This window comes from Uranotaenia lowii, chromosome 3 (assembly GCF_029784155.1).
Source record: "Uranotaenia lowii strain MFRU-FL chromosome 3, ASM2978415v1, whole genome shotgun sequence".
In the NCBI taxonomy this organism is placed as follows: Eukaryota; Metazoa; Arthropoda; class Insecta; order Diptera; family Culicidae; genus Uranotaenia; species Uranotaenia lowii.
Genome location: NC_073693.1, coordinates 89,260,860 through 89,283,587, shown reverse-complemented (window position 1 = coordinate 89,283,587; position 22,728 = coordinate 89,260,860). Strand labels below are relative to the sequence as shown.

Below are 22,728 nucleotides of genomic sequence, written 5' to 3'. Positions count from 1 at the left end.
TTGCAAAACGAAATAAATCAGAGAAAAGATATGAACAGTTAAATTGCGGGTTTATTAAAGCGATGATACTCCGGTTTAGTGACGGGCTATTCGGCAACAAAGCGCACTGTGTTTAGGGTTGTGGAATTTCAAAGTTGACCGATAATGGAGCGAAGAATTCAGTGAAATGGCGTTTTCAGAGATGCAGAATAAAATAGTTGTAGCGCTCAGAATAAGTGATCAGTGTAAACGAGGGGGAGGAAGCCTAACTTGGTCAAACAGTGGCTGGACTGCGCAGTGGAAAAAAATATGAAATTTCTGGGTGATTATAAATGTTACCTGAGGTCGAATAGGAGAAAGAAGAAAGTGCATCTTAAAAAATGTGAAACATGTCCCATCATGTTTGGGCAGCAGCAGCGAGAGGCGTTTTCATTTTTGCGTGTTGGACTGGAGCATAAACCCGGTGAGAAGTTTCCAATTTATCCCTTTTTTCTCTTCACTCATCATTTCTCTTTTTCCTAGCATAATTGAAATCCAAATGAGGGGCATGCATTTTTTCACTGTATCCGTCTCAGCAGCCTCCATTTAGGGCAGCTGAGACGAATATAGTGTGGAGGAGCTTGCGTTGCGCTCCGTGCTCAAGAAAGCTTTTTTTTTTCTTTACTCTCTTCCACTCTCTCCTATCTAGAATGTTGTGTAGTTTTACCGGAGAGCGATTGGCTCTTTTTCACATTTATCTTCGTAGCCTAGCCTATATATCCACAGTAGAGATTGTTCGGTTAGACTGTTGAGAATAAAAATATTATCTCTGATTTCAGTCTGTTGGTAGCAGTAGGATGCAATTATGTAGCAATATACTGATCGAAAATCGATGTTAAAATTATATAGCTATAAAAATTCAGGGGTAAGTGGAAATGTTTATTGATAATCCTGTGTTCACAGTGTATTATACGTAAAAACACTGAACTGCCATCAATCATTCTTTAAGTATAGTTTTCAAAGAGCCATAATAATCTATTGATTTCATTTTTCCAGCCTTAGTGTGGTAAAAATTTCATATTTCAACTATTCTATTAACAGGCAGTTAACTTTAACTGTACACCTATGGGTGAGCAATTCGTAATAAATTCCCATTATTTTTAGATTTACTCCAGGTGGCTGCTTACGTTCCGAATGCTGTACTGTGGTGTCAGAATGTCTTTTACTTTATTAGAAATGATCCAATTTATAAAAACCAAAAATTTTCAATGCATTCTACAGCGTATGGTTTATTCATTGGAAAATTCAACAAAAAATTATGATTCGCTAAACAAGTTAATATTTCAGCTAGCATCATCAAATTCTTCAGTGCAGAAATTTCAGAATGTTAGATTATATTATTTTTTGATAAAACTTTCTAGGTAATCGACACTTTAATCAGAAGTCTTGAAGCTGCCGAGTCAGAAACCCAAGGAATCTGTCTATTGTTAATATCATGTTCAATAATTTTTACCTTTGTTTAGTCACAACCACGATGCTGCCGTAAAACAATTTATATAGATACTTACTAACATAAATCATGTTGTAATTTACAGGAATTTCTAGCAGAAGAAACGAATTTGAAAGCTGTTCCTATAATGTTGGATTATTATATACTGTTTGTATATTATACTCAATATTATATATGCATTTACTACTATATTGATTAAATACTGATTGATAAAAATATATGTTACCCTTGAAAATAAAAAAAAAATGGAGTAGAGTGATAGGCACTCTACTCCATTTTATTATATTTATTTTTATTTAAACTATCATATAACGTAGGTAAGGTGCAAAAGAGTATGATTTCCCCTTTTTATTGATTAGTTTTATTTTCAGCAACAGGAAAATAGATAAGCAAAAGAACTTTAATATTTCATATATTCTATCTTTTGTTCTTATATTTTATCAGGATTTAACCAGATGAAAATTAACTGACTCTATTTACATTTCAGAATCCACTGATAAACTAAACAGGAATTGTTGAATTGAATTTTTTAAACGCTTGTTTCAGCTGGTCGAAGCTCGCGGATTTAAAAATTTAGCTTTGAATATTATGTTTAGGCATGTTACTATCCCCAGTCATAATATCATAATTTTTTTTCTTCAAGGGTTTCAAAAGGATTACTGCGGTTTGTTTTCTTAAAAAAAATCCAAACCATTTCATTGTCATTTTTATTCTATTAAAATTTTTCAGGTGATTTGAACTCTCTTATTCATTTGATCGCTATATTTAATTTTTATGTCTTGTATTATTCTTGTATGTATATTTAATTATAGGTTATAATACTATATTATATTATATTTCTTTAAATAACATATTATTTTTAATTATATTTCATTACAATACACTGTATTATATTACATTATTTCGATTGACTACATTTCGTTCGTTAATATATTTGAATAACAAGGGCAGGGGCATCTGGGTATCCTCGTTTTACAAAAAGAGCGGGTTACCGTGTATGCTAGTACCGCATTGAATACTAGACGTTCCTCAATTTATGTCAAGGGAATTTGGCATGGTTGAGAAAAATAAAGTATTTGATTACTTTTTGTAAAATAAGGACGTACTCTTTTTTCGGAAGCCTTGGCGGCGGGATTATAATTTACATGCTATATTGGTTAGTCAACAACAGGGTTATAGCTTCTCGAGACTTTTCCCTTTTTTTACCCTGGATACCGTAAATGCCTCTGCTTACGATTCCATTCCCTTAGAAGTCTCATTGAGTGGTTATTATTGTGTTGCGTGGTAGCCAAGATGGACGTGTGGGTTATTTTTTTTGCCACAACCGCGGCGCTGCCGTAAACCCAAGGTGGATACAATACATACATACATACAGAGGTCGGCCAAAGAGGACGTCCATGTTAACTATTCACCTTTTTTTTGCGATTTTGGGTTTGAAAATTTGCACACGGGAGTTTTCAAGGAAGGGCAATCGATTTCAGAGATCGAAGTTCGGAAAAGAGACCACTGATCTGTAATGATCGAGTAGAAATTTATAAACGGTTTATTGGGGTTGGAACGGTCAATTGATCTCTGATTACAATATTTGTGTCAAACGACGAAAAAGAGGGTCTTATTAACTGTCAAATTTGCTTTGCAATAATTACGTAAGTTATTATCGCATCGAAACGAAAATTCACAAACGGGGGTGTTTTGGCACGGTCAATTGATTCCCGATTTCAAAATTAGTAGCAAACGACAAAAAAGTGAGCGTACAAATAACGTGTTCAACATTTTTGCAATTATTGCTTAAAAATGCATTCGGGATTGCATCTGGAAAATGCCTGTAAATTGACATTCACTCAAACTGTTCTAGCATATACTAAATTGAATGCGAAACGGAGTTCGTATGGGATCAGCTAGTCTATATATATAAAAATGAATGTTTGTCTGTCTGTCTGTTCCCTATAGACTCGGAAACTACCGAACCGATCATCGTCAAAATTGGCATTTGAGGGTTTTTGAGGCTGGGGATGGTTTCTGTAATAGTCAAAACTCCATCCGACTTAAGTGAGGGGGGGCTTTCATACAAAATTTGTAGTTTTTCGAAACAAATTTAAGTCATGACATCCATTTTCTCGAGATTTTTTCTTCCTTTGGGCGGTTTGTTTTCCGTCTCCATGGTCGAGGCGTCGCGAGCCAACGTCGCAAAAGGATAGTAACCGTTGCATAGCATACTGATCAGTAGGAATATTTTGGCGCGTATTTCTCAACCAAGAATATTTTCAATGCAAGGGGTGGCGATATGAAGCCTTGATGTGATTTTTTTTTTTACTTGATTCCTTGCTCATTTGTACAGCACATGGTTATGAATGACGCCTAGATGAGACCCAGATTGACATTTTTCCGATATAATAAAACATATACATTTTTTTTGCCAAAATCTGAAATTGAAAAGTCATGGCTTCCATTTTTAGAGATTTTCTTTTCTTTGAGGGGTTTGTTTTTCGTCTCTATGGTCAAGCAAATGTCGTCGCAAGTGAATGACATACAAGCATACTGTCCATTGATCGCTGGAAAAATTAACAATTAGGCGCCTGTTTCTCAACCAAGTACCAATATTTCTTACGCACGGGGGGCGATATGAAACCTAGGCGTGTTTTGCTTAATTGTACACAGCACGTGGAAATAAATGACGCCTAGATGTGACACGGATTGGTATTTTATCAATCGAATCAAAACCAAAAAACTTCCATATTTAGTTCGTGTTAATGTAGGTAGCATTTGTTGTCTAAAAAATATAAATTTAGTTCTGATGCTAATGAAACAATGGTATGCTACTTTGAGGAAAATTGAATAATAAAACACAGCAAATAAAAAATTTACATACATTTTTTTAACCCATTTCGCCTTCAAGGTTATTTTTGACTAATATTGATAACAGAAATATGAAAAAAATGTTTTCTACAGAGGTAGATCGGAAACATTTTGTTGAACATGTAAAAATGTACTTAACTGAAGTTTTATCAAGCGCCATTTAAATTTCAAGAAGATCAAAAAATCCGAAACGACAAATGAACTGATCAAGAGCCATTTCTTTAAGTTAGATTAGATAGGACTGACGTGTGCTTAACTGAAAGGTATCAGTGAAATAAACAGATTTTTATTGACCAAAAGTGAGGGAATTCATTTTCCGAAAGAATTTTCATTCGAGGAACACAGCATGTTAAAACGTTCAACTTTTCTCTGTTAAAAAAAGTTTTCTTCTAGGAATTGTTACTACGGCCCCAATACACAACTGAAACGAACTGAGAAATGAAAATGGAAGCTTTTTATTTTAAATAATTCTGAAAAAAAACATTGTACTTTTTGCTTACATACCAATTCAAGTACGTATTTAACATGAAAAGTGTTTAAAATTCTTTAATGCCATTGTAAATGAAGGTCATTTGCTTTGAACAACATGCGTTAAAAGTGAAGTAACAAACATTAATATATACTGCAGGAATACTGCAGATATGTATATCAATGAAACTTGATAAAACAAACAAACAGAAATACGTATCAAATCCATTTGAAAGCCATAGCTCTGACGCATCTGAAAATAAGCTTTGCTATTACACTTTCCCTAATATTAGGGACAAATGTTAATTTAGAAATTTGTTTTTACCTACATTTTCGAATATTTGACTTTCAAAATGAAAATAAAAAATGCTGAGAATTTATTTAGTGTTGCAACTGATATTTTTAAATATTTATATTTTTTGCTTTAAATCAGCCTACCTTCTTCAAGCAGTGGGGGACAAAATTGGAAAAGGGGGGAGTTTAAGATAAAGAGCTTTTCAAAGAAGGGACCATAAATTTTGACATTATTCAAGTCATCATGAATAAGCTTGCCAGATTGCCCGGTTTTATCCGGGTTTGCCCGGATATTTGATTCAAAATTTTGAGAAAGTCCGGTCCGGCCCGGGTGCCCGGATATCGTGAAAAAAGTCCGGATATTGCCCGGATTTTTTCACAATTTTCACAAAGAAACCAAAAAAAAATCACAATTTTTGAGTAAGTTTCAGCTAAATCGATTAACGGTATGCAAATTTGCAACGGTTGTTTCAAATATTTTCGCTAATTTACTTTTATAAACCTTCCAATATTTAAGTGTTCCAAAAAGTTTTTGGAAGTCTGCAATTACATTAATGAAATATTAATTTCATTTCTTTTGCATTTTTTCTTTGCTTTTATATACAATAACACCTCAATTTTGCCCGGTTTTTGCCCGGTTTTTGGATTTGAAAAATTGAAATCCATGCCCGGATTTTGCCAGGTTTTTTTTGAAAAAATGCCCGGAATTGCTAGGCCCGGATGGGAGTGGAAAAAATTCTGGCAACCTTAATCATGAAGCTTCAAAAACAGAGTACAAATTTCAGATATTGAAAAACAAGTTGAGAGATCAAGTTTCTGTAAATTATATAAACCATCTTTGAATTAAGATTCGGAACTCTAGCTGCAGCTCTTATTTCAACGTTGTTGGTTCTGAATTATGATGAGGTTTGATTAAAAAAAAATGCTTACAAAAATCTAAATTTGAATAAATTTTTACAAATTATATTTATTTTTGGAAAGTGTAGCAAAGCACACCGGGTCAGCTAGTCTTATATAAAAAGCAATTTCAGTATGTTTGTTTGTTTGTTTAGAAACAACGAACTAATACTCAGGACTGGAAAACAGCAAAAAATGAAAAAAAAATCCCCCAAATGTAAAATAAGTATGATTGAATCACCGACCAGTGAGTTGGTAACAAACTTTGTTTTTTAAAATGATCATTTAAAAAAAAGTTCTTAAGTCGTTGTGAAAGTTTTTCATTAAACTGGTTTGCAAATTTCATTAAACTGAACATGCCTTTACCATAAAAAAAATAGTTTTGTTGATTTTGTTTGGTTCCGGCAAGACTTTTCATGCCAACTTTTCACAACTGTTTTCAGAAACTGCTCAGTTTTTTGTCAAAAAGAAAAAAAAAATACTGCAGTGAATTTCTATTTGCCTTACCCAGACTAATACTTAAGTTTATGATTGTCCCCAACAGATTGAGATGGTATAAATTTGTATAAGAGGCCGGCCAAAGGGGTCGTCCATACAACACACATACTGTTTAGTGATTTTGACGTTATTTTAGATCTGATTGTGATGAAAATTCGCACATGAGTGTTTTGAGGGACGAGCAATCGATTCCAGGTATCAAATTTAGGGTCATGGGTCGGCCAAAGGAGTTGTCCATATAATTTATTCACTGGTTTTTACGATATTGACGTTGTCATACACCGTATTAGGATGAAAATTGATACACGGAAGTTGTTAAGGATGAGTAATCGATTTCAGTTATCAATTTTTTTTTGTTGGGGTCGTCTATATAAACTGTTCAGAGTTTTTGCGATAATGTCACTAATTAACATTGGATTGAAATAAAAATTTGCACACGGATGTTTTACGAGACGGGCAATTGATTTAAAGAGTCTAATTTTGGGTCAGAGGTCGCGAAAGAGGTCGTCCATAGTAAATATTCACTGTTTTCGCTATATTGTCTTGACCATGGAAACAAATCCAGCCGAACTGATATAGATAACTGGTTAATCGCTTGTTTAACACTTAGCGATAAATATGAGAACGCGATGACTTCTCATCCGTTTCTAACGACAATCGAGATAACTCGTCCGAAATTATTTTTTCTAAGAAAATTCTAGTTCTGGTAATATTCTCCGATGGAAGCGAGCAAGAGAACAAACGCACAAAGATTGCTTTCCAGCTATTTGCTGAACTTATCCTTAAACACATTCGTCGCCACGCTCATTTAGGTAGTTTTACTAACCGGGCCCAAAGAAATTTTCAGAGAGAGAAAGCAAAGAGGGAGAACTCCCATATTTGGCGTGTGGCGAAGCTGAGCGGTAAACTCAAGTAAGAGAGCGTCACACGCTTTTTGATGTGACGGGGCCCCCCAGAAAACACACCCGTCACCCGAATATGGGTGCCGTGGCGACGAACGTGTTAAAGTTAAAAGAGACGATACATTTGAATCAGAATGCACAACTCATCGAGAGCAAAATGGAAATTGATTAGCCCTAGTATAGTGTTCTTGCGGAAGAAAATCTCTCCGGGTGTTTTGATCAGCAAGTTCTATCGGATGATAATGATTTTTAGACTCCCTGTTCGGAACTATGCATTGCACACGACAGTTTTACAGCACAGGAAATTGATTTCAGGTTAAAATTTTAAGCCAATAATCGGTAAAAGGTGTGATCCATACAAATAATTCAATGATTTTTGCAATGAATACGAAATACGACGAAAATTTATACTCTTGATTTGTGCAGGATGAGATATCTATTCGTAATTCAAAATTACCATTTTTTATTCACCAATTTGGATTTGGCTATTTTTGTAATTTTTATAATACCCTAGTGAAAAATTATTTCTTGAAATATCTTACATACATTCTAAAGGTTGGTCTTAGAAAAACAATTAATTCCCAGCAAGAATATTTTTTAATAAAAAGATGTTTTTGAGATGCGTGGCCATAAGATCTGGTGTTGTCTCGACGTTTTATGACCATGGTAGTCATAAAATTTAGGTATTTGATCCGTTTTTGAAGTTCGATAGTGACAATTTTCAACTTTTGGATTCTTTCAAATGTTTTTGCGGCTCGCGAGCTGCATTCCGCTTTTCGGGTTATAAGCTGCGGCTCTTCAGCTCAATGCGTGAAAATTTTGTAAATCCCTAGAATTTACTAGAATACAGCTACCATCGCCAGTTTGAAGATGAGTTAATAAAAACTCATTAAGAACTGAGTAACTTTTTTAAATTAGAATATTAATAATAAAGAACATCAAAACATCAAATGAAAACTAAGATCAGAATTCATTCTTCAAGTTCCAATATTTGATTCAAGTTATCACATAAATCAAATTCAAAACCATTATTTGTATAAACATTTAAATTATAAATTTGGGATGATAATTTATAGAACAATTGCTAGAAAGCTCAATCTGAATCCAAGATACATTTGAGACTCAGAGTTTTAGACATTATTTCGAAGATTAAATAAGAATGCAGAAGCTACAACTCGAAAGAGCTGCTATTTTGAACAGAACTGGGAATTCAAACTCTAATTTTCATAAGTTCAAATGAGTTTCGTTACACTAAAAAAAAGTGTTCCACATCAAATTGTATCAATTTGCAAACGCTGTAGAAAATCACGCATTTTTGCCTGAAAATTCATAAATTAAGCTGATAGTGTATAGATCACAAAGCTTTTTTTCGTATTTTTCTGTATTTGGAAAACTGAAAGAAATAGAGTCACTTTTTACAGCGTTTTTCTGTGATTCAGTTTGATGTGGGGCACCCTTTTTTATTCTACTAAGTTTCTATAAATTTGCCGAAATGCCAAAAATCGCCAAAAATTCAATGTTTTAAGCCACATTCAATATGAGGTGTATATTACGTAAAAATAATAATTCACATAAATTTACATCAAGGTGGGACGTGTCTTAACCAAGCAACGGGGTAAATTACCTTAAATGGGGTGAATTTGAAGTTTCTGGGGGTATAGCAGGTAAGCAGGTTTCTCTATATGTTGTTGTCTTATGTACGTATCATATGCTTCTTTTTTTGACTATTCTAGAAAATTGTACTTAAATAATTAAATAAGCACCCGCAAATTGCATCCGTAGGAGGCCCAAAGTACGTAACAAAAATATGCTCCTACGCTTATGACATGCGCGGATCTACGGGGGGGGGTGATGGGGGTGATCACCCCCCCCCAGGCGGAAAAAAAATCATTAGTAAAATGGTCACAGATTTTTCAACTCAATTTAGATGAAATATAACTTTTTCATGTGTCAAAATATCTTCACATTGACATTCCCCCTTATTCTGCGCCGCGCGTGAGGTGACGATAGTCGATTCACCCTAGTCACCCGATTCCAGTAGTCGCTTTAGGTGAGAAACGTCTTTTAGAATGAACTTTTTGAGTTCTTATCCTAATCTAGTAGTTTACATTTTTGCCATCGGCTTCGGGAATAAGGTGACAAGACTCATGTGACTCCGACTCGACTCGACTATCGTCATCTCACGCGCGGCGCAGAATAAGGGGGATTATCATTTTACACGTGCATAAGAATTCAAAGGCTGCTAAAAAATATGCTTGAATTGAGTATAAAAAGTAAACGCGTTTATAACTTCGTGTTGGTTTCGGGCGTGCGAAAAGGATAAAGCTTGCCCCTCACTTTTTAAGGAATTTCTCTAAGCATGACAGCAGAATGGTTTTCTTTATTAACCGATATCCTGAATGATTTCTTGAAGAGGCCTGAAAGAAGCCAACATTTATTTTCAAGTTGATCCTAAAGTGATTTCTTGTTTATGCATCTTGATGGTTTTCTGAAAAAAATTTCTTATTGGGTCCACAGATGAAAATTTTCAATAATTGTTCTATGTACGGCTAGAAATATTGGTGACATAATTCTGACATTTTCAGTAAAACTTTTTAACTGTGGAAAAATAACGTCAAAAGCGATCATGTCCTTGAACTGACATCAACGTTTTGTAAACTAAAATTTTGGAGGTTATTTGCTCTTTTCTTATCCATATATACTTAGGCAAATGTGCGTAAGAACTGTCAAAAACAACTCTATAGTTGATATTATTTCAGATGTAGCAACTGAAAATCTGATCGATCTAACTTTGCAGACATCCGGATTTGCTACCGTTAGTCTCTGCTTTCAGGAACATGCATGCCACCGAAGATGATAATAAGGGGTAAGTACATGCATCTGGAACTGAACCATAAAAGCATCGAAATGTTTTCAAGTTCTACTAGCAAATCTGACCTCCAGAATGATCAGACGTTCGTATCTGCTGCAGACCCATTGATCTATGAAATAGATATAGGTGCTATTTAAAGGCTCATCCTAAACCTTATTTAACTATTGATGATATCACAAAGCTAACATTTTAACTAGACCCTGGGTACCTCCACCACAATTTTCGTTTCCATACTCCGAGCATTTGAAAAGTCGAAGTGCTGAAAAAGAAAAACAATAAGCAAGTGCAAAGCATTTGGAAACATTCAAAAGGTGGCTAGTTTTTTTTTTCCAAAACTGAGCAAGGTTATTTTTGTAAAGTCTGTCCACTCTTTGTAGTCAACCTCATTGGTGGAGTTAATAAAACTTTTCAATTGTTAAATCTTATTACTAAGCCACTGACTTGTTTTTCAAAACTCACAGAAAAAAAACGCTATAAGTATTCGAACAGATAAAAAAAAGACGAATATATTCAGCAAACCTCTGAAATAAAAAATGAAATATTTATAATGTTTAGCAATCTATATTTTATTTCTCTAGATACGTGCTTATTTGTGTTTTAAATGTTTATTTGTTATAGATTTTTTTTTTATTCAGGTCTTTAAATTGATATTTTAATTTAACTTCAAGTGAAAAATTTGTAAAATTATTGAATTAATACATTGACGGGTTTGATAAGTAATGAAGCAGCAAACAGTTAAAAATTGGAATAAAAAAATAAAAAAAAAATAATTGAAGCCCGAATATTGTATTGTAATAGTTTCAAAATTAATAAGACGTAGTTTTAATAATAAAACCAGAGATTTTCATTTGAGTAAGTTCAAATCATACCAACAAATGGTCATTCCATATCCCCAACTAGACAAATAAACGTAAATCCAACTCCATACCAGAGAAAAAAACATTTGCCTGCGTTTTGCCTAAGACTAAGCCTGCCACAAACAGATGTACAGAATTCTTTGAATAAACTATTTATTTAAATTGTTTTTAACATTATTTAACATACATTTACATTTTCTGTCACAGTTTTTATTTTTTCCAATCACTCAAAAAAATTTGGTTATATTTTTGAAAATTTACTAAATCACCCCCCCTAAGAGCAATCTCTAGATCCGCGCCTGGCTTATGATCTTGGTTTTGTCATGTTCTTTCACGTGCAAAAGAAATTTTTGATGAAACATCAATAAGTAACACAAACGCAACCAATTTGCAAATTATAGCTTGTGGGGAATCGTGGGATTCATGTGGGGTATCTTGGGCCACCTACATTTTGGTGTTTTATATATGTTGAGAACTTAAAAAATATTTTTCCTATCTGCAAAGTTTTCTTATGCCAAATAAAGAGTTGTGAAGAATATTTTGTCCATTTTTTCCAATGCGATAGAGACGTACAAAAATCCTATACAAGGAATTTTGCCGAAACGTTCGCGAGCTAGGAATTTGGAACTATTCAATCATACACAACTCTCTTTTTTATTTCATCATCTGAAATTGCTTTAAAATAACTAAATGAATTACGAAATTTCAGTTTTGAGTCAACTCATAAACTTTGCACGTTATTTAGTCAATTTGGATAAGATGGCCCACGTTTCCCCACAGTTTTTCCAAATCCAAAAATAAAATTATTTTTTTTAAAACAGTCTCAGTCAGAACTCGGGAAATTCATGTATTTAAAAAATATACAAAAATGCTTAATGGTACCTAAAAAATGTAGAAAACCTTTCCATATTTTTTTTCTTTTTATCTTTTATAATAAAGAAGTTCTGATGCATAGAAAAAAAGGGGCCCAGGATACCCCACTCTCCCCTTTTTTTCAGTTAGCTTTTTTTTAAGCCTGTAGGAATTCTAATTTAATTCAAACAATTTATCGCCACAAACGGCAGTGATTGCAAATAGTTTTGAAGAGGAATAGCTGTTTGATTCTCTTCTATTGTTGAGATCTTGTGGAATTGATGTCTACAATTAAGTTTATGAATGAGCAAAGTTAACAATGGAAAATGGTATTAATATTTTTTTGGCTTTCGTTAAAAAAAATAATATTGATTTCATCGAGATAGTAATTATTTTCAAGGGACATGCACTAAACAAGCGGCTGTTTTGAGTGTAATATCAGGACAGCGAAGCTGAACATATGGACCTATTTTCTACAGAAGTAAAGTGGCTTTCTCGTGAAAATTTGCTAAGTCGAATATGGACTTTCAAAAGTTTAGTCGAGATTTTTATGGTTGATCAAAAAAAATATTCTCGCAGATATATTTATTTTTTTTCCTGGGTTGCATAATTCGCGTTGGTACCGAATATTTTTAGAAGTTTAAATATATTAAACAAAGAATTGCAAGGAAAGAAATTGAATATCATTTCAGCGAAAGATAAAGTGCAGTGTTTGGGTTAAAACTGCAATATTGAGAACAAAAAATAGAACAGATAAAAAAAACCTTCATTTTCAAGGTAACCTTTGGTTTTCGGAATATTGCAAAAATATTGCTTTTGCTGACTTCAAGAAACAATTATAAGACATCTTATTCAACTCAGAAAACGGATTTTTTTACGATCTTATTCTGAGGCATTTAAGAGTAACCCAATTCTGTCGTCTTTTTGGATTTTCAGAACGGCAAATGCTTTCAAAATTGGCGGTTAAATATTTGCTTCCCCAAAATGTCAAACCGCAATTGTACCCCAACGGATTTCATTTCTTGTTATTTTTACATTACATCCTTCATTGATATATTAAATAAATCTCGCGTGTGCTTTCATCACGTCGTATGAAACATCTTAAGAATTCACAGAAAACTGCTGCAAAAGTTATCGTTGCGACTGGTTTATGTCAGTTTTCGTATTTTTGTAACAAAACTGTTTGTTTATATTTTGTCCCATACTACGTAACAAAAACTCACACGAGACATGATTTTTGAATTGAATTTTAAAGTTATTTTCCATTCAAAATTATCAAGGGAGTCTACAATATAAAAGATGCCTGAAAGAGTCGATTTAGTTTTTTGCTCATCGCCATTGGGTAAAATCAATTAAAAAAATTTTTTTTGGTTAAAGATTAAAAAAGTTCGACCGCTGGTCTTAACGATCACTATATTTGATGTCAGTTAAAGATTAAGTGAGGCTATTAAAAACAAGGAAATTTCCAAAATTTTCAATGTTTGGCTCTTCTGTCTTAGAAGGTTGCTTACCTCTGGGCTAGGTGATAAAATTCACAGTTTTCAGATACTGATTTAGCGTTGTATACACTTAGCATAGCATAGCATGGGGTGACTACACACATCTTGTATTGGCTGATACACAGGGTACAACTGATAATCAAAACCAACACGAGATGCCAAAATAAGTACCTGGATTCAATACTCATTTCAAGTGTTACTTCTGAAGATCAGTTCAGTACCATAACCAGAAAACAAACTCGTTAGGTGCAGAGAACTCATACGACCCATAAATCTGTTTCAGGAGGGAATTGGAAGGGTAAAATACAGGAAATCCTGCATGGCAGATAGGATTGGAAAATTTTTACATGAAACAATCTCACCCAAATCCAACGTCTGCCGGGTGTCACACACTTTTTCATTTTCTTCTAATAGTCTTTGGCTCCAACTCAACGGATTCTTCATTTCACACAATTTTCATTTCGATTAATCACAGCAAGCCACAACAACATGCCTTGTCAATCACATGGTAAAATTTTCTGATGGCACAAAAATTCAAATTCCTCAAAATTTATAACTGCGAAAAGGCATCAAACGCATTCCAAATGCACGCGACACTCCAGTATTATAATTAAAACGTTTTCGCCAAAAACACTCTAATAGGGATTATACGCCAGCCAGTGAAAGATTCGATTTTTCTTCAAATGCAGGAAATGTTTAGTTGAACGGAATAACGCACGCCCCAGATGGCTTTCGAAAAAACACAGCATAACACGCAAATTGTCATGTTGTACCACTCCCGGTATAACATATCTTCGGTTATCCAGTAAGAGCTTTTTCCTGATTTAGCGTTGTATACACTTGATCGAAAAAACACATACTCTTAAGGCAAACGAGAGGGGTTTTAAGTTTTTATCCAGAAATTCTTAGTACTTATGGTTTTGAGTTGAATTTTTGAAAATATCTTCTCCATTTCTGAAAATAATCATTTCCTAGAAAAAAACATCCTGAAAAATTAACTAAATGAATGGAAGTTATTTCCAACAACATTATTGAAAAAAAAAATTTGTTTAACGTATGATATATGCAATTATGAATATGTTTGAAGAAATTTTTTTTCCTACTCACCATCAGATATCAAGGTCCGCTAGAAGAGGATTCCAACCCTGAAAAAAGATCTCATCATTTGAATGAGGGAATGGTTTCTTTCCGCTTCATACCATTCAACACCAACTGAAACAACCAATAGTATTAGTTTTTAATTATGAATTATATTTCGCCTCGTTTTTTTGTGGCTCTTTCTCTCCCTTCGGTTAATTCCACTTTTCCCAGCAGTGAGAAATTGCATATCGACGAAGACGATTTCTGCTTCTGCTGGTTGCTACTGGCTGCATCTTTTTCCCTGTTACTAAATAAGTATAAATACTACAGCACAAGGTTTGTTTACATTTGACTTTTCCACTACTACTAGCTGATGAGTGGTTTTGTTTTTCTTTGCTAGTTAGCTTTTTTTTCTTTTAATTTGTTTCTGCCTATATTCTTCTACCATCTTGGTTAGTTTGTTAGGGTAACTGATAGAGTGTCTGTGGTATAGTCTTAATCATGCCTTACATAGTTTTTGTTTACAAGCGCATTCGCGAGAAATGAGAAAGAAAAAAGACGAACGAAGGTTGCCCATTCCCAACTTATAAACTTACTACCGAAGACAATCGGTTCGGATTCACGCAATTTTCCTATTTGAATTTCATGAGTTTGTGGTCTGTTTTTTTTAGTTTGTTTGTTTTTCTCCCATCGAACAATTATGTAATGGAGTAATTTCTATCTGCTACAATCATTAGTTTTTTGTTTGAACTTCAAACGAAGCCCGGTGATTGTATTATCGAATCGAGAGGAGGAGTAGTTTTATCTTTCAGACTAACGTAACTTCATTAGACTAAATTGATACTTAGTTAGACTAAACATTCACTTTCTCACCCTCGAAATCCGACAATAGCCAACAAGGAAAGAAATACTCTTCATTAGTTGCGTTCATTGGTCTAATGAAAAAGTAGTAATTGGATGGTTATCTTGGGAAAATCTTTCGATTCATCGATAAAGGGAAAACCTTTGGTCCTTTGGCTCTTTTTCTCCCTCTCGATTTTTTTGATTGTAACCAGATACAAACTCCAACCGGTGGATGATTCGATTAGGTTTAGGGGAAAAGAAACGACTTCTGGGCACCAAGAATCGGTGCTGCAGTATGGAATTACTCTTAATTAAGGCTAACAACCTTACAGTTTTGGTTAAGGTATTATGTTCTCTGGTCTTCTTAGTTTACCGTCTACGAGTTATTGGCAAGTTCAACAGGATCTTTTGCCCTCAGATAGCACTTCTGAATCCACTCTGAGTAATACGTTTGCTTGTGAGCATATGTTTACAGTGTTCTTGTCTACCTACTACAGCTATACGAACTAATTAATCTACTAAAAGACCAATTGGTTTAGCCTATTAGAAAAGTCTTTATAAGTTGCGAAGCTTTCGGCTTTGGTGATTGACTGGATTCATTAAACCTCGTCTTTATTACCCAGAATTTAAAGTACATATACAGCTTCAGCATTTTTTTTTATTTTTTTTTATTCCCAAAAGTATGGTTTGTGCCAATTTCAAACTATGTTTTGTGAAGATTATTGAAGTTGTGTTACGTTTTTCCAATCCATCACCAATACCATCTCTTCAATTGTGTTCCTTATTTTTTTTTTAAATAAATACGTTACCTATTGTGCTCTATATAAAACCTTAACGTACTACCTACATGTTGCACGTTTTGACATAATATCTCCTAAATAAACTCACCGGCCATACAATCTCTGCAGAAAAGAGACAATTACATATATATGCTTAAATTCCCATTCGTAACCCGCGATTCCGATCAAACTATTGTTCACCCTTTACGAAGTAGTTGCACATTCAATTACATATCCTTGAACCCTGATCTGTCTTAATAACTATTAAGAAATGTCTAGTGCTTCCGATTCATCAGCTCCTCGGAACCGGAAAAGTGTCACACCTCGCTGGATCTCCGACTCCGGCTGAGGGCTCCTCCTGCCGGAAATGGCTTTTTCCTCACGTACTTCCGCTGCTTCAGTTTACCTGTACTTAGGGTTGGACCCACGCGGAATTTGGACTTGTGTTCCACCAGATCGTTCACTGGAGGGGATGATTATTGGTGTTTGTTTGTTTTTTTTTGAAGAAAAATAAAATAAAATAAAAAGAATAGCGTTTTCGAGGATGCAGTTATTTGGTGCAAGAATTGATGAGAACGAATGAGGGAAAAGAAAAGATACAAAGAAGGGTGATTACTATTTCAATTATATAGATATGGTACAATATATTTATCTTCAATAAAAGGAGACAGAAAGATGTTAGTTCTTGGAAATTGGTTAATTTTCATTTAAAAGGTCTGTAGTGCATATTTGCATGTGATATAATATATTTTTAATTGAAAAATATCTATAGCATAGCAGAAATTAATGATTTAATTTTGGAAACAATAACTCTCGAAAGAATAAATTAACAATTTTACGATTGGTATATTCAAAAATCTATTCATATTAACAAAAAAACAAAAAGTTTCATTTTAAAATCAGGTATGGAGTATGACCCTAAAAAGTTTAATTTTTCAGTGTATATTTGTTTCCAGTTTAATGGATTTTATTCAAAACAAGCTTATCCGGTAAACTTCGTTTGGCCTTTTACTTAATAAATCGTTATAAATGTTTAACTTCATCTACACGTCCTTAACTTCTTCGTGCTCGTGAATCAATTTTCATAAAAATAGTCTTAAAATTGTTCGAGTTGTGTCCCATTTCAAGTTGGTTTGGTATGAGTGCCCCCTTTAAGTAAGATTCTTGAAACTACAGTGAGCGAAATAAGAATAGCACCACTATGTGTTTTGCTTGTTAAAATATGAATGTTTGAAAATCACCAAAATTTTCTTCTATAAATTTTTTTTGAATTGTTTAATGGATAAATCAAGCATAAGTTTACTTTTTTTGGGCGTTGAAATTGGCGTTGAGGACCAAAACTATGAAAAAAGGGTGCGAAATAAGAACCAAAGTAACCATAAGCACTTAAATATAGCCCTTAATCAACACTATATTCCCATATATAACTCTGAATTAATGCTTGTTATGCACTATATGCGTATATAATGCAGATTTAATGCTAAAAAGGCGAAATAGCGGGCTGAATAAATGCTATCACGACGTTGCATTTAATAAGCATTACAAATGCTGAATTAGAGCACCATCAAAACGTCATTTTTCGCCAGCCGTATAAAAGCATTAACAATGCATACTTAGAACACCTTTTAATTGATTGATCATAATTGATGTGAAACGGAAATTCAAAACAGGAAATTTTTCTATGATTTATTAAAATGAAAAAAAATTAAAACATAAAATCATTATCTACAACATCAATTAACCTGTGGAATGAAGGATTATGCTTGCTTAATGAAGTGTTCTATGAAATGAGAAGTGATTATAATTGAATTATTGATTAACTTTGATGAGTCTCGAACCGAGGATCCCTCAGCAGCCTTTATCTTTCCTTGCGCCTTTACCATTTCGACCACTCTTGATGCTGATAAGATAGGTGAAAATACCTGTACTTCAAGTAGGTACTGTTCGGGTCACACAACTTCATAGACAATGTATGCATGAGATGGATTGGAAATGTATTGGAAAATTTTGGGAGAAAACAACTGCAACTGCCCGCTCTGTTTGTTTTCGTTTGCTGTCTTGCTTACTCACACGCAGCAAATGAGAAAATCACTCTTGTTTACATTCGCGGGTTTGACGTTTCTACGCTTTATAAAAGCTTTATATAAGCATTAACAGGAAGTTCTAGTGCTACAGTCTTAATGCTTGTTAACTTTATATAGTAGCTCTATATGTGCATATAGTTCAATTCTTCATATTGAAAAAAAAAACTATTCCAATAAATAGGATATTACAATTTAAAAATTGATTTCATAATATAATTGAATTAAAGTTTAAAAGTTTTTAGGAATTAATTTTAGCAAATGAATAAAAGTTATAGATTTAAAGACTTTCAAAGCGAAAATGTTCTTAATCTTATTGAGGAAAAATCGCCATTCTTTAAAAAAAGATCTTCCGGTGAACGATTTAGTCTAGGCATTTAATTAAAGAATATAGTTTTAAAATCATCTGAAATTTATTCAAATTTCCACTTTGGATAAAATTTTCAAAAGATCTTACACTCTTCTTCACTAAGAATGGAATTGATCCTAAACATTGAAACGTAAATTCAAACTAACTGAGTTACATAACTCTTCATAAAAAATGTTTTCGAATTATCAAATGAAAATTGAATGATTTACGAAAAAATTGAAATTTAGCTATTGGTATCATTACATGATCGGGAAACGAAGCTTAGGGAATGATGAGCTAGTTTGCGCTAGGAGCTCAAGGCGATGAATATTTTTCTCCTACGCAGGGGAAGTTATATCAGCTTATCAGTGATTTCTTCATTATCATTCATTAGTATGATGCAAATTGACGAAGCATAGATTTGAGGCTTAATTTGATAAAAAAAAACAGGCTTCAATTTCAAAAATACTAATGTGTTTAAACAGTCAAACGCTATCTCTCTAGTTTCAAGTCGTAGATGGCAGCACAATCTTGCAATTAAACCGAATTGATGCCCATTTTCGAATATCTGGGATTAATTCTGGATAATTTTGTGCAAGAAATAAGTACTTGTGGTACCGTGTGACCGCCTTGGAAATTCTAAGATCACAATATCAAAAACTAAGAATTTCATTAAGGGGGGTAGGGTCTAACACTTTGAAAAAATCGATTTTTTTATTTTTTTTATTTTCTTATTGTAAAACATTTCAAGAATGTTGTGTCAAATTTTCAAGTCAATTGAAGCAAAACTGTTGAAATTATAGCCCTTTATCTCCATCTATCTAATACTGCAAGAAAGCAAGAGCAGATACTTCAAACGCGTTTTTCTCGAAAGCACATTTTTCAAGTCCGTGGACATCGTCATTTGAAAACTACTTATCCGATTCTTTTCAAATTTGGAACATATTTTCTACATATAAAATACCAGACCCCAACGTTTTTTTTTTCTTTGGGGAGATTTTACAGATAAAAAATGGCGGATTTTTTCGTGAAAAATCGTAGTTTTTACTTCAAACAGCCACAAAAATTTCATAAAATTTTTTTTAAGTAAAATAAAAACGTTGGGGTCCAGAAAAACATCTATTAAAAATATTTTGCTCTGATTTTTTGACTTCAGATGATTCTGTGCTGAGATACAGTGTCCACCGCAAATCCTGTTTTCTAAAAGGCATCCTCGAAAGTGCTCCGTCACCGGCTCATTTTTTTTCCAGTAACTTTTTCTTTATCCCAAAGTCCCATTGAAAACCCTTTAAAATCAACTTTTAACTTTCAAAAAGCTGACTGGGAGCGATATAGGAATTTTATTGAACGTAATTTGAATGTAAACGTTCCACTGAATTCAATTGAAGATATTGATTTGGCTGTAGAAAATTTGACAACTTCAATAATCAATGCTAAAGCCGCTTCAATACCCAAAGTTAAACATAAATTTAATCAACCTTTAATTGATGATGATCTTCAGTTTTTGATACGACTGAAAAACATTCGTCGACGCCAATTTCAACGTACTAGGGATCCTTATTTGAAATTTATTTATTGCGACCTTCAAAAAGAGATCAAACGTCGTTTCAATTTCATTCGTAATGAAAATTTTGCCAAAGCAGTAGAGGACATAAAACCCTACTCAAAGCCATTTTGGAAATTAACTAAAATTCTGAAAAAGCCCCAGAAGCCAATTCCTACTTTGAAAGACGGGGATAAACTTCTTTTAACGAATGCAGAAAAAGCTCAAAAAATGGCCCAACAATTTGAGTCTGCTCATGATTTTAATTTAAACGTTGTAAGTCCAATTGATGCTCAAATTTCCCTTGAATTTGATGATATTCTTTCTAAACAAAATGTATTTGAAAGTTTTTGTGAGACAAATATTGATGAACTTAAATTGATTTGCAAAAAATTTAAAAATATAAAAGCCCCAGGGGAAGATGGGATTTTCTATATTCTTATTAAAAAGTTGCCTGAAAGCACTTTAAATTTTTTAGTTAAAATCTTCAATAAATGTTTTCACTTGGCTTATTTTCCCAATAACTGGAAAAATGCCAAAGTAACTCCAATTTTAAAACCTGGAAAAAGTGCTTCAGAGCCTTCAAGTTATCGACCAATTAGTTTGCTTCCATCTTTAAGTAAACTATTTGAGAGAGTTATTTTGAATAGAATGATGATTCACATTAATCAGAATTCTATTTTCCCTGATGAACAATTTGGTTTTCGTCATGGACATTCTACTACACATCAACTTTTGAGTGTAACTAATATGATTAACGCTAACAAATCTGAAGGTTGTTCAACTGGTGTTGCTCTTCTTGATATTGAAAAAGCTTTTGACAGTGTTTGGCTTAAAGGTTTAGTAGCTAAATTAGCTCGATTTGATTTTCCTGTATATCTCACCAAAATTATACAAAATTATTTGACTAGCCGAACCTTACAAGTAAGCTATCAAAATTCATGCTCTGAAAGGACACCCATTAGAGCTGGGGTCCCTCAGGGTAGTATACTTGGGCCAATCTTATACAATATTTTTACTTCTGATCTTCCTGATGTACCAGAAGGAAAAGGTAGAAGATTATTTGCTGATGATACTTTGCTTTCAGCCAAAGGTCGAAATTTACGGGTGGTACGCAGTAGATTGCAACAAAATTTAAATTCCTTTTTGAATTACTTAAAAATGTGGAAAATTTCTCCTAACGCTTCCAAAACTCAACTTATTTTATTTCCCCATAAGCCAAGAGCTCAATTTTCAAAACCTAATGAAAATCATTCCATAACTTTTAATGGGGTTTCATTAGAATGGTCTGATCACGTGAAGTACTTGGGACTTACACTTGATCGGAATCTTACTTTTAAAAATCACTTTGAAGATATTCAATCAAAATGTAATAAATACACTAAATCTCTTTATTCTCTCATCAACAGGAAATCCCGACTGTGCCTGAAGAATAAGATGCTCATTTACAAGCAAGTCTTCCGACCAGCGATAATGTATGCAGTTCCGATTTGGTCTAGCTGCTGCGCGACGAGGAAGAAGGCCATCCAGAGGATTCAGAACAAGGTTCTGAAAATGATTTTGCGGCTTCCACCTTGGCACAGCACCGAAGATCTTCATCGGATTGCGGGCATTGAATCGATCGAAGAGATGGCCAACAAAATCATCTCCAACTTCAGAGGCAAATCGATGCAGTCTTCCATCGCAGAGATTCCTTCTCTTTATAACTAGTTTAATTTTAGGATAGTGTTTAGTTTTAAGTTTAAAATATTTTTGCCATTACAGGATGTTCTCCTACATTAAATACTTAATTGCGCTAAGCAAATTTAATTCTTACAAATAAATTTTTAATATCTAGTTAACTATAGGGCTCTGAACAGTTCATTATTGAGCTGAACACCTAATTTAATGAAAAATGTAATATAAATGTAATGATGAATTGATACAAATAAAGACATATTTAAAAAAACCGGCTCATTTTTCAATATTTTTCTACGAAAAAATTACTAAATGTTCTTTTAACAATGCTTTGTATAATGCAAAAAATTTGAATACATTTGTTTGAACGATAGCTCTAGAAAAAAATCGTGAAAATGGTTTTTTTTTACCCGTTAGACCCTACCCCCCCTTAAGGACCGATAAAAGTGAATTTCTCGGACCGATAATCAGAATAAATTTGTACTTTCCCAAAATAAACAGGAATTTTTGCGGTAGTATATTCTTGTGCTAGTGATTTTTTTGCAAATCCGGAAAAGATTTCTGCAGCGTGAACTCCAACAAAACTGTGTTGGAAACTACCTCGAAGTGATGAATATGGGCCTAAATAAACCTCAAAAACCAATATTGAGACTTAATTTGGTTTCAACGGCAAGATAGTGCTGCCATCTATGACTTGAAACTGGAAAGAGTGATGTTTACTGAAAAAAAATCTAAGTTTATGAATTCCAACCTGTTTTTTTTCTGATTTAAAATAAACCGAAAATGTTTGATTCATCATTTCACGTCTTTTTAATGAAGAAAGTAAGAAGTTTGGTAAAGAATTACAGCTCAAATATCAAATTCCTTAGTTCTAGGAGAGCATCTCCTAAAACACCATGTTAAAACCTTTGTA

General features: G+C 33.5%; 2 protein-coding genes across 4 annotated transcripts in view; one reads left to right on the top strand and one right to left on the bottom strand.

Moving 5' to 3' along the window:
* The window catches only part of LOC129752781 (high affinity cAMP-specific and IBMX-insensitive 3',5'-cyclic phosphodiesterase 8), a 326,911-nt gene that overhangs the window by 16,174 nt on the left and 288,009 nt on the right, over positions 1-22,728 (top strand). Inside the window, exon 1 of one of the 2 annotated variants that reach the window (XM_055748556.1) lies at positions 364-442. The exons of the other annotated variant lie outside the window; for it this stretch is intronic. Coding sequence (XP_055604531.1) covers positions 379-442 — 64 coding nt within the window. The 5' untranslated portion in view covers positions 364-378. Of the gene's footprint in view, positions 1-363; positions 443-22,728 lie in introns of those variants that run through there. 2 annotated transcript variants of the gene reach the window in all.
* Positions 14,694-22,728, bottom strand: part of LOC129752780 (mucin-2-like) — a 110,698-nt gene continuing 102,663 nt past the window's right edge. For both annotated transcript variants that reach the window (XM_055748550.1, XM_055748551.1), the window contains one exon: positions 14,694-16,628. In XM_055748550.1, the coding sequence (XP_055604525.1) occupies positions 16,483-16,628 (146 nt within the window). In that variant the 3' untranslated portion in view covers positions 14,694-16,482. The remainder of the gene's footprint in view (positions 16,629-22,728) is intronic.